Below are 15,946 nucleotides of genomic sequence, written 5' to 3'. Positions count from 1 at the left end.
GTGTACTAAATTATAATCCTGGTACTTTTGATAACTATTTACACCACTGGATCGATGCTGGTGGACGTTTCGTCCCCGAGGGTATCACCAGCCCAGTAGTCAACACTTCGGTGTTGACATGAATATCAATAATGTGGTCATATTTTATAAATTTCCCGTTAACAAAAGTTTAATTTTTCGAAAAACTAAGGATTTTCTTATTCCAAGCATTGATTTTCTTAGCCGTTTTTGGCACAACTTTTTTGGAATTTTAGATCCTCAATGCTCTTCTACTTTGTAATTGTTTGGCTTTATAAATATTTTGATATGAGCGTCACTGATGAGTCTTATGTAGACGAAACGCGCGTCTGGCGTTCTAAATTATAATCCTGGTACCTTTGATAACTATAAACAGTAAATTTATAAATATAACCATATCAATGACAATTCACGTCAGCACAACAAGTACTGGTTACTGGCTTGTGATACCCTGTGGGAATTAAATCTCTACCAGCAGTGGCATCGACCCAGTCGTTGTAAATAAACTCATCATAGATACCAGGGCTAAATTTAGTATATACGCCATACGCGCGTTTCGTCTACAAAAGACTCATCAGTGACGCTCAAATCCAAAAAAGTTAAAAAGGCCAAATAAAGTACGAAGTTGAAGAGCATTGAAAAAGGTTAAAAGAAATTAAATAAAAACTTACAAATTTGGCACATAACAGTCATAAAACGTAATTTCTTTAAGGTTTAAACAACACGAATACAACAAACAACCACTGCTGAGGTTCTACGTTTGTCACGTAAATTTGGATGAAACTCGTTTAGTGACATACCAAAAAGGAACATAAAAGAAGACAAGATTAGAAATATGTGCGGTAAAAAGTTACTTTTTTAGTACTGCTTTGACAGCTGATAAAAGTACAATATAAAAAGAATGTATTTAGTTTTTCCTTTCTTTGTACTGATTTTTACGATACAAATTTGGACAGTGAATTCGCGTGTATAGTATTTAATTTCAATGGTAATATGCGGCCATTTATCTGCACAAAAATAGGAAAAATTTCGTAGTGCAATGTTTAGACAGTTTTTGACAATGTTAAAAGCGTCTCTGTAGCTGCTCCGTGATTTTTAGGACATATGCGAACTTGTTTCAATTCAAAGTTAATATTTCCATACGCGCATGGTCAAAATACTTATATGCTCCAGATCGTTTATTTGAAGGCTAACCGATATCAATCATTGAGGTCATATGGTCAAATGTTAGAGCATACAATCTTGCTAGATCACATACAGGTTCGCCAGTCATTTGATGTGCAATCCGAAGAAATCTCACAATATAACACATGTCAAAAAAGGTAAAATGTCTACTATCTTGAGAATAGTTTAGTTGCAACGTATTACCAACATGATACAACTGAAATAATTTGTGATCTTTAACTATCTGGTTTAACCGATACACAATATGTTTGCAGGATGTAAAGTCATGTAAATGGTAATAGCATAAAAACGTCAAAAATTGTGCAAATGGTTTCGGATGAATACATAGATTTATATCAGGCATTAAAACTGTTTGCAGTTCAATTGGAATCATTTGTGAATTGTCACAAAAACTCACCTCCTGGATTGTTAAAGCTTTCAGAATAGTTATAAGATTTTCGTGTTTTGTCGAATTGAGCATTAACTGTTGGTTTCGATTAAAACCGAGCCACACGCCCTTTGGAGCTTCTATTTTTTCATCGGTGCATTTAGATATATAGTCTATTATCAAGACCGACTCCATGTATTTTTTATGGTTGTAGAAGAAAGAGGCTAACATCAGCCACCCAGATGCAGCATCTGAATGCACGCTTATCAATAATTGGCTGATGATACGTCTGTGTGTAAAATATTGTAAAACATTATGTTTACTGTTAATTTGTGTGCGTTGTGATTCACGGCTGTACGCATGTGATAGGAACAAAGTGAAAATATCTCTCGATAAAGAACTCCTACAATCATGAAGAAAATATTTTAACAGACAGAATACATTTCCGTGATTTAATAAAGCCTGGCCATTTGAAAAGATTTTCAGAATTTCCCCTTCAATGCTGACGAATCTATCACATTTTCCTGTGATGTAATTTTGATAATCATTTAAAGTTTTTGATGAAGCGAAACATTTGATATCTTGGTTATATGCATCTCTAAGAAGCTTCATTAAGGTTGCTTTCTTTTGTTCATTCAACCGTAGATATAATAAATTATTGTCAGGTATGAAAAAATGAAGTAATGTTGAATATTTGACGCAGTATAAAAGTCTTCGTAAGCACGTCTTGTAGCAGGATATTATTTTGCATGGTGTCCAGAAAGATGAATGATATTCTTCTGATATCCAAAACATTAGTGTTTTCAAGAAATAGGAACATATCAAACCTTTTAAATCTTTGTGTTTATCTATAATTTCTTTAAGAAAGATCTTCAACAGGGCATAGCATAGAAGCTGTGTGTGGTTAAATGAAAATATAAGTATTTTTTCTGCTACGGAAAATGATATTCGCCATTGAAGGTTTTCAATACTAGATTCTTTGGAGCCAATAGGAACAAATGAAAAGCCACATTTGATTATTTTTTCAATGCTGTCAGCGTTTGGCCATCATACGCGTGGTCTATGAATCCAGGGTTGTGCCTGCGATATCCACGTGGCACATTTTAGACAATGTGCAAAATCATACCTTTCATTAGGATCTGATATACAAGGACCATGAATAGTATCAAATTTTGGGGCACCTTGCCTTATCATATTTAAATTATGCATTTTGTACAGTTCACTTGATAACAAGCACTTGGATCCTTCAAAATGTAAGAAACGTTTAAATCTTCCACTGGTATCGTATGCACGGTTATAATCTGTAATAACACGTTGTTTTAAAAAGCAATGTGGTGTATCTTCTGTGTCCATAATCAGCACTACCTTCCAGCCTTGCACAACCTCTCTTTCGGATTCGTAAACTTCAAAACGATTATCAATTAACATAATGTCCACATCACATCCACTCAAATCCAGACCTTCTGCCTTACTTCCGCTGCTTATTTGGGGGAAAAGTTTTAACGTACTTCGTATATATGGATGGTTGTGTATATCGCAAATGATAAAAATTAGCTGTCTAGTCCGTACATCAACTTGTGTTCCAATTTTGTGACATAAGTATTTGTAAAACAGCAATGATTCTCTTCTACTCTCTGCCATTTTCTTTAATAGATGTGTGTTTCTGTATAAATAAACAAAGGCAATATGACTTTGTTTGATTAAAAAACTTTCATAAATCTACAAAAGTATAAAAACCGGTTTAATTAATTGTAAAATTAAGTTACTACATAGAATGCTAAGGTCTCAATCATCGCAAACAAATACTGTTATTATATATTGCTTCATATTATATTTGTATTTCGGTTATTGTTTCTACATAATTCGTGTTGTTTTTTGTTTGTTCGAATTGATTAACCTTTGTCCTGACATGGCCTCTTATCGCTTGATTTCTATTCCAGTTTGCTTATTATTCAGGCCGTAGGTCGACCTACAGTTACTAACGCCTACGTCATTCAATCTCTGTAATGGAGTTGTCTGGTTGGCATTTCTACCACATGTACAGCTTCATATTTCTAACTAAATCAGATAAATATATGTACAATATTCATGAAAGACAGGAAAAATATAAAATATATGCAGAAACAGAGAGAAAAATAAATTTTGATGTTTTATGAATTTTACATTGCACTTAAACTTAATTTTTTTATCCAATTTCGTTGAACTTCATTTTAACTAAAATCGACATAAACTACATACGCGGAACGCAAAAATGACTACAAATTGAACTACTATTTGAATGTTCCAGTTAAGTTGGTCTCATATCTTTACTCATACACAGAAATTTACAAAGAGGGTTGGTTGAAAACAACACTTTACGACCAAAAACATGATTTGGCTGTCCAATTGTGAACTATTCATTTCTATATAACAACATTTCAGCAGCGCCCGCATACGGAGTATATATCTTCCAATTGATCCAATTGATACGTTATTGCCGGGCTTGTATTGCCTACTGTATCATGTTTGTTTGTTTGTCCTTTCCATTTGTAGCCATGACGTTGTCAGTTTATTGTCGATTTCTGAGCTTGACTGTTCCTCTGGTATCTTTCGTCCCTCTTTTACTTGATATAGGATTTCTGGTCACAAGGAAGCTATCAAATCATTTATTCTAATTGGTGAAGAAGAAATCATCCCTTCGTTAATGTTATGAACGCTATCAGTTATATTCGTTTCACATATGATATCGGATGTCTTCTTTTTGTCGTCATTACAATCCGTTCCCTTTTCGCGAAAAGGGCCTACCGTATTAGACTTATTACCGAGTTTGAACTAGCATGAGCAACACGTCGAATGCCTTATGTGAAGCAGGATCTACTTACCCTTCCGAAACACCTAAGATTTTTTGGTGTAGTTCGTGTTGCTTAGTCTTGTTTTCTTTGTTTTGATTTGCGTACCATATTTTGTCGGTTTGTCTCTTTCTTTTTAAGCCATTGCGTTGTCAGTTTATTTTCGATTTATGAGTTGAATGTTTCTTTAGTAGCGTTCATCCCTCTTTTCTAGACCATATGATTATTTGGATTATACGCGGATGGTCATGATTATTTGTAAATACTCATATGGCCCGACCGTACGCATCTGGTCATGACAATTTGCATACAATTAAACGCGTAAGGTCGGACCATATAAGTAGTTGGGCCATATACAAAATGTAGGTATTTCATTTTAAAATTCCATGTTGAAAAACGTTAACCAATGGTCCATACGTGAGTGCTTTTTGTTTAGCAAGTAAGAAACCAAATAAGTTTGTTTAGCAAACGAAAAATAACTCAATAAGATAAAATAAATATACAACAACAGCATGTAATAATTATTTACAAAAAAGACAATTTTTAGACACAGACGATTTCTCAAAATATTTCATCAAAATTGCCTTTTTTCAGATAAACATTAAATCAAGATATTAAACCGTGTACAAATAATGACAGGAACACAAAATTCGTTTCGTTAACCCAAAACAACTGACGAAAATTGTCTATTTACCCTTAACTTAATGTCTTAATCTGGTGTTTCCGCTTTTTTTATTTGAATTGAAATCGTTTAATCTTAAAAACACTAATTCATTCGTTCCTAAAACATCTGACTTCCTGTTTAACAAATCATTTTTTTCCCTTGAGAGTATCTTACAAATTCAACGAATTGTTCTCGGCAGAAGAAATCAATAATTACCATAATTAATCAATCTTAAGTCAAGAGTCGGTTTCGTTCTTTCATTTCAAGCACGACATATGTTGTATGGCTTTAATTGTTTTAATTCTTCTAGATGTTTTAAAATTTATCGTGTTCTTTGCATCCATTATATTCTCTTAGATTCATAGTCATACGTTTTTTATAATCTTGAAGTTTATACAAATGTTGTAAGAATAAGTGAAAAATTGAAGATATTACAAATAATCAAAGCTGGTATACAGACAAGATCCATATAAAAATAAAAAATGACAAAAAAAGCATTATAAACAGTATCAACAGGTCGAATTAACAAGAAAATACGATTTGAGAGTACTCGCAGTTACTGACAGCTAGTTAAAAGCCAAAACCAATTAATAGTAAAAAATCATGCATCAGAGACTAAAATCGACTAAAACACATCACAGGGATTTAGTATTTTAACGTCATTAATAGTCAAAGAAGACATGACTTGTGCAATGCCAAAAATAAATGTATCGACAGGTAGTAGTACAGTGAAGAGCGACTTCTATAGAAATAAAAGTTAACGTGGCTGTGTCCCCTATACATCTCGCCTCAAAGGATAATGAAATTTAGTTATGTTTTAATTTGCTAATGACAAAATCAATATTAGTGCCAATGTGAACTATATTCAGAGATCTAATTACAATATTGGTACGATAACCCTTACTTATAAGTTTGTTTAAAGGTTCGATGAGTTTACAAGGATCACATAGTGATTTCCTCGCTTTAAGTACAATATTACCATAAAATTTAGGATAAGAAATACCATTTTTAATAAGCTTTCTACAGGTATAGCCAAATTTACTAATCAAATCTTTGTATCTATGAAAGAATTTAGTAAAAGTTTTAAGTAATTTATGGTATCGAAATCCCTGATGGTTATAAGTCTATTTTTTAAAGTTCATTCGGGAAAGGAGTAGAGGATTGTTGTTATAAAAATTGTATCATATCCGTTGTTATCTCTTGACTATCAACTCCACAAATCTACTCGTGATGATATTACAGTCTATGTATCTGATTTGAAAATCATTTTTCCAAATTTTAAGGTGACACCATTCAACAACTTTGAATATAAATCAGTCAAGTATTGCCTTCAGACGACATGTTGATGTTTAACAATCAAAGAAAGGTTCCAGTGTATGCTGCGGTTACTTAGTATCTTGAAGCTTAAAAACTAAAGAAAAAAACTAAAGAAGCACTGAGTACCTGTAGTAAGTAAGTAGGATGTTGTTGTGTTCTGTTTATGAACTTTTATTATGTTAAAAGAAATAAAGATAGAAAGATGCTCAGGCGGATTGACAAAAGGACAGGTGGTCTGATAGTGATAAATTGATATTGCAAGTATTTCTAAAAGAGTAAAGACAATAAAATTTTCATTTTTATCTTTTTATTTGATCCATCTCAATCATATATAATGGCCAGAAAACATCGTGAAATTATCCCCATAAAGTAGCCCTGAACTTCGTGGATGATTTACCCAGATCCGATCGCCTACATTCAGTTCAATGATGGCTTGAAGAGATCCCGATGTAAATTGGTCATGAGCAGCATGGCCCCTTACAACAACGCTGTTGTTCTTAATCAGATCTAGTTCGAGCCACTCGTGCCTATTACTAGTAATGAAATTAACTGCAAACTCGTACGTGCCTTTTGTTCGAACAGTAAACACTCCGGTACTTGCGTCATAACCACCTCCAATGTTTGTTTTTACATTATTAAACTTCACTACGTGATTCGTTCTTAAGCTGACCATTTTTGTAGACAATGTTGCAAAAAATGCCGGTTTATCTGAAAATGTAAGATTAAACAATATGTGTCATATTCAATAACAACACCAAACATTTTAAGACTGTATAAGGTAATCACTTTTGTATATTTCTTATGTTCATGTGTTTTAAAATACAAAAAAAAGAAGAGTAATTATCAAGTTACAAAATTGATTTATCCACAATAAATATAAATGATTGAAATGCGTTGTACCAACACAACACAGCATAATAGAATAAAAGAAAACGAAGTTTGACCATTTTTCACATACCAAGTATTTATAAAAATAAAATGGTGACAACCATATGAATTAACTTTAAAAAGACAGCGATAAAAATAGGTACTTGTATAATCCTCTATGCAATGTGTTTGTTTTATTGTCGAATCAGTAAGTTAAATCATATGGACCGTATAAACATTCCTTATTGTCGTTTAGTTCGCACACACTTGGTCATAATTTTCAAAATTCCTGCTTATAATCAAGATTTTTTATCATTTTTATCTTTATCAAAACTTATTGTTCTTCGTTTGTTGACGTTCATAAATTGTTTTATCAATCGTACAAACATATTTTCTCCAATGTTTGATAACATATATATAAGACCGTTAGTTTTCTCGTTTGAATTGTTTTATAATGCCATTTCGGGGTCCTTTATAGCGAACTATGCGGTATATGCGTTGCGCATTGTTGAAGGCAGTACGGTGACCTATAGTTGTTTTAATGTCTGTGTCATTTTAGTCTCTTGTGGACAAATCTTGGAAAATCATACCACATCTTCTTTTTATATATATGGTTTAATACTTACACGATTGACGCTTCTCCATTTCATATATCAAATCTTCAAGTACACCAGCGGATGCTAAACTTGAAGCCATGCATATTACAAAACAATACAGAAGCATCATATTCAGATATTAAACCGAATGAAATGATGACTAGTCACAAAGAATGACAATATTTAAAACGAAAGATATGTCCAAATTCAATGCTGGATTTCATTGATTGCGTGTGTGTTGAGGTTATTCGATACCACACTATTTTGTTACATATGTAGTTTTTGTGCAACTTAAAAGAATCAATACTCAGAGTAAAAAAGTGTTCGTTAAAACGACATATTAATGCCTAATCGCATTAATCAAAACATAAAGAGGAAAACAACTTTAATTGATATTACTTCAGAATATTTTTTACAAAGAAGAAAGATAACATAAGATGAATCTATCAAACTGAAAGAGTCAATTTTGTAATAAAAATGAACCATTAGTTATTCTTATTATATATACTGTAATTGGTAGAAGTTTGGCAGGAAATGTTTGAGAAAAATGTGATTTATGTTCAAAAAGGAGAATAGAAAAGTTTAATTTTTACTTAATAATTTCAGTATAATAACGTTGATGATATACTACATTTTGGTCTGATTAAGTTCGTGAAATATAATAGAACTTCTGATATTAGAGTTTATTACGGTGGGCAGAGTTGTATTGCATCTTCGCTAGCCAAGGGTTACGATCCACAGGGAGTGGATCGTAACCCTTGGCTGGCGAAGATGAGTTGTATTGATGCTGGGCTACCACGAACACACACAACTATCTGTTTAGCATGTAACCTTGTTATTTGTAAACACATTATAGTGTTCCCCCTTGTTTTAATTTGGTACAACATATTCAACAACCAAGCAATTCGAAAAGTCGTGTTATAATTTCGGTAACAGCGGGATATCATTCTTTTATTACAAAATTTATACTGGACTGATAGGGAATTTTTTGTTTACTTGTAGCAAGAATATAACTTCGGGGGAACCATTTTTTCATTCTTTTTATTTTCTTAAAACATATTATAAAACCGATTTTCTCATAATTTATTTCAAAATCCTATCTCATAGATTTTCCTTTATGATCATTCGAAGCAAATTTCGGCAATTTTCAGCGATTCATAGATTGAAAAATAGCACGGTGACCAATCTTTTTTATTATATGTTTGAAAAAAGAATATCAAAATCTTCATTTTGACAAAGTAAAAGAAAATTCTATCTCTGAAAACATACACCTATGATCTACCTTAAATGATCTGTAAATTTATTTCAAAATTCGCCAATCTTAAATTACGAATTGATCTAATAACATTATTCAAACGTGTGTGTGCATTTAAAATGCATTTGTTTTTTTTTCATTATTCGTATATGGATCATATTATATCTAATTACCACTAACAAAAAATATATAACACAAACACCGTGCACCAAGATAAATCCATAACGGGAGGTTCATTCTAAACTGACAACAGCAAACGCTATCAATCAATAGAACAAACGAAAAACAACTGCCATTCTTCACTTAGACTTAGAACAGGTATTTTCCGGAAAATTGTGAGTTTTAATCTGGTTTAATATCTGGCTTAACTTACTACTTGTATGATGGTTGCTTATAAGAGAGAAAGCAATTTTTTTTACATCGCTTCTCTGAATAGAACCTCAATACGTTACCAGCTGTCATCAATCTTGATCAATCCGATGGCTTGAAAAATAAAACCGAAGCCATGATTGTAGGTAATAACAATATGTTAACATTATCTACGTTACCTGACGAAGGTAGATACATATATGTATCTGCAGTTAACGGTCAATGTACGTTAATATGTTTGGTAGCACTTTGATTTAAAATAAAGTTCAAATATGTGACGGAAAACAATATTGTTATAACTTGCCAGAATGTAACGCTGCTTTCAAGATATGATCTTAGGTAAAGTTCATGTTTAATACTCTGCCAGTTAAAGAAGCCGATATTCAAGCAACGCTCGCGCGTTGGTTTTGCATGTTAAAGTTGTTGCTATCTTTTTTCCGAATTTGAGTATTTTAGAAAACCAAATTATACGACAAAAAGAGATCATTTAAGCTTTCCAATTGTGAACTTTCCATTTCTAAGTAGCAAAATTCCAGCAGCACCTGCATACGGGTTATATATCTCCCATTAGATACGCTATTCCCGTGCTTGCATTTCCTATCATGATTCTCTTGATAGAGGGTTGCTGCTTACAAGGAAGCTATTAAAACAGAGTTCCAAATGGTGAAGTTGAAATCATCCCTTCGAAAATTTTACCGACGCCATCACGAGTTGGTTGACCGTTATGGTATAACTACGATCCCCTTCCCTTTTATGAATGTGACCTACCAAATTATAATATTTACCGGATTTGTTATAAAATAGGCAACACGGCAATACCCCAGGTAGAGCAGGATCTGCTTACCCTTCCGGAGCACTCGATATCACCCCTAGTTTTTGGTTTGGTTTGTGTTGCTTATTCTTTATTTTTCTATGTTGTGTCATGTACATGTGTTCTATTGTTTGTCTGTTTGTCTGTTTTCTTTTAAGCCAGACGTTGTCAGTTTATTATCGATTAATGAGTTTGACTGTCCCTCTGGTATCTTTTGTCCCTCTTTTGTCATAATTTATCTAAATTCTGTAACTTAGATGTTGTTGAGGTATGAAGATGAAAGGTGCTAGTGCTAAGGATGACGGACAGATGAAGTGATTACATTAATATCACAAGTATACTTAAAAAGATTAAAACTCAATACATTTCGGATAAAATTTTATTTGGTGCATCTCATTTATATGAAATGACCAGAGAACATCGTGTAATGGCCTCCGTGAAGCAACCCGGAACCTCGTGGATGATTGATATAGATCCGGTCGCCTTTCTTCAGTTCAAGAATGGCTTGAAGTGACCCCGAAGTGAATTTATCATAAGCAGCATGTCCCCTCACAACCATGCTGTTGTTCTTAATCAAGTCTAACTCGAGCCATTCATCCTTATTACTAGTGATGAAATTCACTGCAAATTCGTATGTGCCTTTCCTTGGAGCAGTAAACACTCCAGAACTTGCGTCATACCCTTTCCCGATGTTTGTCTTTATAGAATCAAACTTTACTACGTGGTTCTGTCCTAAGTTGACACTATTAGATAACGTTGCCAGAAATGCCGGTTTCCTTAATTGTAGTTCCCCGTTGCCTGAAAATGCAAGACAAATTTATTTGAGTCAAACCCAATTTTATAATTGATCATCATGAATCTTTCAAAGAGTTACTTTTGTATATATTCAATGATAAACCTTTCTTGTATTTCAAAATATGACAATGAGTCATTGTTAAAAAAACTTCAATGTGACTGCAATCAATGAAAATCATTTTAAGTTTAATAATTAAATACAAAAAAGAATAATCAAGTCTTTCACCCAATTTTGCTTCTCCTTTTTCTTTAAATTTGACTTTTTGGACGAAACTGTGTTTCAATTGTAAAATTTAAAAGCTGTTTTTCTATTAATATTTACTAATATTTAGATAAACTGTACGAACATTTTTTCTCCTCTAAACGATGCGTTTATACTCCGAAATAGTTTAAAGCATATGAATAAAGCAGCACCCCCATGTTACAAAATTTACGTGAAATAATTTGGTTTAATACATACTTGATTGACCTGTCTGACCTTTAAATTTCATCATGACATTCGTCAAATCTTCAAAAGCATCATTGCCTGAAATATATTAGTACAAGACATACTGTTGTGCACTATAAGGTTATGGGAACATGTTTTAAAACTTATTTGATAATTAGTATGCATATCATCTAAATGCCTTCAGGAAAATAAAGCTATATGTTTGCTGATGTCACTGATACTTCATATTTTTTAATAGATTTCAAAATCCTCATACTTGCATATAGTTTATAGACTAAATACTTTTAATTTTTTTTAAATTTGATGTTTGATATTTTGTTTATTTTGTTTTGTTTGTTTGTATTTTTGGCATGTTTTTGCCACCATAGAGAATATCATTTGCTTTCCTGCTATAAATTGCGAAGACTTTTAATGAAATGGTTAACCGTGTGCCTATGACTTTTTCCCATTCAGTCAAAAGTATCAACTGCACCATATATATTGCAATGAATACTAGTTTATTCAAACAAAGTTGTATAAAATGATGTTTGCATCGAATCAAACCATAAACACATTTCATAAATTTAAACCAAAATAAAACAAATTATTTTTAAAACCAATTTTTCAGAGAACATTTGAAGGTTTTTCCACCTCGATAATAAGAATGAAATTAAAAAAAAAACGATGTTGGAAAATGTCACTCCTGTTTCCTGGTAAAAGTTACTTCAAACTGATATAAAAGAAAAGAGAATAATCTTCAGGATTAGTCTGAAATAGACTACTTCCGGTTGAAATACGGTAATTTCCGGCTGACCTGATAAATGATCAAATGTCAACAACAAAATGCAAAAGACTAAATTGATTTATAATAAAACAGTAAAAATTTGTAGCAAAGGTCAAAATATAGAACGTCAAATTGACCTTTGGCCTTGACCTCAATTTCAATGTCATAGTTTAGTGATCTCAAATCGAAAGGTCTCAGGTCAATCACTTTTATGGTTGTGGGGTTATACTGATTCCAAATACATAAGGGAAGAACACTTCTAGAAGGGTTGACCAAAACACTTCGACTTAAATGTTATTTGGCAAACACATAATATCATTAACTGTCACGGTTTATTTTGAATAAAGAAAGCAAGCAAAATTCAAAATTTAGAACATGGCCTTGATATTTGACCTTGACCTCAATTTCCTTCAAATAAATAAGGGACTCCATATCAAAAGACTTTAAGCATCTCCGACTAATAATGCATGAATTTATCCAACATATCACCTATCTTAAATTTTCAAAGGGAAATAACTCCCAAAAGATGTCATCCAATTACTCTAGTTAAAACCCTTCTTAAGAGTAAACAAACGATTTGGTGAAAAAAACAGTTTGTTAAAATCTTTTTTACGTTTTAGAGATATAAAGATAACAAGAAAAAAAGGAGGAGGACGAAAGGAGATGACTCATATATAAAAGTAAGGGTTCGGTCAGGGTGTGTTTTGAAGCCGCCATTACCATACAACATTTTCCAAAAATTCTGTTCGATATGTTGTAAAATAAAACTGCACGGCAGAAAAAAAAACAAATCATCAGGAGAAAAACAAAATGTCTTTCAAAGAAAATTGAAAAGACCTAAAAAAAAAAGTAATCAGAAGAAAAACAAAAGGTCTTTCCATTGGAAAGATCTTAATATTCTGCAAAACACTTACCTATTCCAGGGCAAGACTTCTCGGCAGACGATGAATACAAAACCATACACATTAGAATACTAAACAGTAGCATATTTGTGGTTGAAACAAAAATGATGGATAAGTAATGATAATGAATGACAATATTTATAACGATGAGTGTATCCAATTGAAAAGATGGGTATCAGTGATTGCTTTCCTTTTCAAGAAATTCTATATCATGCTATGGTGTGACACGTGTTGTTTTGATGCACCTCTATGGTCTCAAATAACAGGAAGTACTGAAAACAAGACAGGATTCGACAATACGACTTATTTATGTCAGATCAAAAATATCCAAACTAAAATAAAACAACTAAAAGCATAAAAACATACTATAATCGTAAAAAGTAAAATAAAAAACTGAACTCCGAGGAAAATTCAAAACGGAAAGTTCCTTTTCAAATGGCTCAACCACATCAAACGAATAGATAACAACTGTCATATTCCCGACTGAAAATAGACATTTTCGTCTGTAGAAAATGATGGATTGATCCTGGTTTTATAGTTAGCTAAACCTCTCATTTGTATGACAGTCGCATCAAATTCCATTTTATTGATATTTAAAGGCATCATTGTTGTGGTGACACTCCCTTCAGGACTGACAACTCACTTGTCTTTTTAAACTCTGTACTGAAATATTCAAGGAAAATAAAATGTCAAAAGGCCTTCTAATGTAAACCAAACACACACACATGAAAGATTTAATCAGTTAAGTTGGGATGAATAACCTTTAGGGGTTAAAGCATTTATCTTGTTGTTGCTTTAATCGATTCTGCACTTTATCTTGAATAAATTTACTATCTTTTTATTCTATGGTATTGAAACTTTTTAAATTGCTTAATTTTTAATCTTAGCACACAAAAAAACAAGACGAGTTAAACACATGCACGGTAAACTGATTGCAATCAAGACAATGTATAATTTTTCCTTTTGAATATTTTTTTGAAACAAAGGTTTGACCTCTCACTGGCAGGATAACATTGCGAATAATTTTGCGCATCTAGTACGCTTAAAAAAGTAACGTTAATATTATTTCTTCCCCTGGGTCAAAAGTTCTAAACAAAATCACTATATATAAAACTAACAGCTATGTCAACAAATGAAAAATAAAATGGCTTATAGACACTATATGGTCAATAGACAAAATACATAAGCAAAAAATGAAAAACATGAATAAAATGAGTCAAACCAAAATGGCTAACAAGTGTAGGTAAGAAATAAAAAAAAAATATATAAAAAAATTAAAAGTACGATACGCTCTTTGACATTATCCTAGTTCATAAAATTTTTGCCCAGATGCAGGTGATGTTTTATAAGGTTCAAGGAGCAGCAGCAAACTATTGCATACCAATGCCGCCTTAAGCTCTGGTATTTAAGGTAAATGGAGGAAAATCATTGTTTGTGTTTAAGGAATCGATGTTGTTCTAGAGTAAGATTTTTAAAAGCAAGGAATTTGTATCTGTGCTTCCAATTTTTGAAGGCAACTGTCTATTCATCGACATGATGTACTCGATCTTTCATGGAAAATAATAGCGTTAAAAGAAACAAATCGAAGGTTTTGATATAACTGCAATTGTTAACTGAAGATCTGAAGAATTTTAAGAATCAACATCTGATTGACACCGCTCGTTAAATAAACCCATCAAAATATTTCCGAAGAATATCTTTTATAGAGGAGAGAATGATGGATAAAACCTTAAAAGATTTTAGTCGTATATCTTCTCTAAATTAACTAACACAAAACAAAGACTCTGAAGAAATAAAGTAGAAAAACTTGAACAAGTAAATACGTTCTTATATATTGAAAATAATTTTGAGACCATATGACCATACGGCTTAAGGATTACAAAACCAATCAACAGATCAAGTTGCAAATAAGTGTTTTGAAATGACATTTTTTTTTATAAATGATAATTAATGAACATCGAATGAATCTCTAGAGAAATGGTTTGTAAATTTCTTGTTCGGACTCACTTTCGGTTCTTGATTGTTTTGACAGTGATACTTATAAAACCAGATTAAATCGACGTTCTTTTCTTAATTAAAAGAGGGACGAAAGATACCAAAGGGACAGTCAAACTCGTAAATCTAAAACAAACTGACAACGCCATGGCTAAAATGCCATGAACCAAGTCAGAAATATATCAGTTGTTAAAGAAATCTGTTTTCTATGTATGTTGGTGTTTGTTTTTGTATACGTAGCAGATCAGTGTTTCTGTTGTTTCGATGATTCCTCGGATTTGGTTTGGTTTGTGACCCGGATCTGTGTCAGTTAAATCGATTTTTGACTATTGAACAGCGGTATACCAGAGACATATAATACATGTATTATATGTCTCTGTGTATACTAAGTAAATTTAGAGTCGGCATATTTATACATAATAACAGACAAAACATGAGCTCTGGTGAGCTCTTTAACCGAATAGTTGCTTTTATAAATGTAAGAAAATAATCTTGATTGCTATCATAATGATTCTTGGTTTTTTTTAATTTCTGCTTTCAATTACTCGAAGGACATTCGTTTCCTCATACAAAGGATATATTTGAGGTACATAGCAAATGCTGATTATGTTCCCCTGATCATACTTAGAAACTTAAAAAATAGTATTAAATGTAAGTTAGTTTTTAGCTTGAAAAAAATATATATATGGGAGGAAGTTACGAATCCTATCTTACATCGTTAGATTGATTTTCTAGGCACTTTATAAATATTCAAAATAATAAATTT

General features: G+C 32.2%; 1 protein-coding gene across 1 annotated transcript; it reads right to left on the bottom strand.

Annotated features, from left to right (window-relative positions):
* Positions 1–6,669: 6,669 nt before the first annotated feature.
* LOC134713699 (cerebellin-3-like) lies at positions 6,670–8,034 on the bottom strand. Its single transcript, XM_063574991.1, has 2 exons — positions 7,873–8,034; positions 6,670–7,087 (listed from the first exon to the last, which is right to left on the bottom strand). Exons 1-2 carry the CDS (start codon positions 7,970–7,972, stop codon positions 6,705–6,707), a joined length of 483 nt encoding a protein of 160 aa, XP_063431061.1. The 5' UTR covers positions 7,973–8,034; the 3' UTR covers positions 6,670–6,704.
* Positions 8,035–15,946: the final 7,912 nt, after the last annotated feature.

The sequence above is a fragment of the Mytilus trossulus genome, chromosome 4 (assembly GCF_036588685.1).
Source record: "Mytilus trossulus isolate FHL-02 chromosome 4, PNRI_Mtr1.1.1.hap1, whole genome shotgun sequence".
Taxonomy (NCBI): domain Eukaryota; kingdom Metazoa; phylum Mollusca; class Bivalvia; order Mytilida; family Mytilidae; genus Mytilus; species Mytilus trossulus.
The sequence above is the reverse complement of the archived record's forward strand: the minus strand, read 5'-3'. Positions and strand labels throughout refer to the sequence as shown.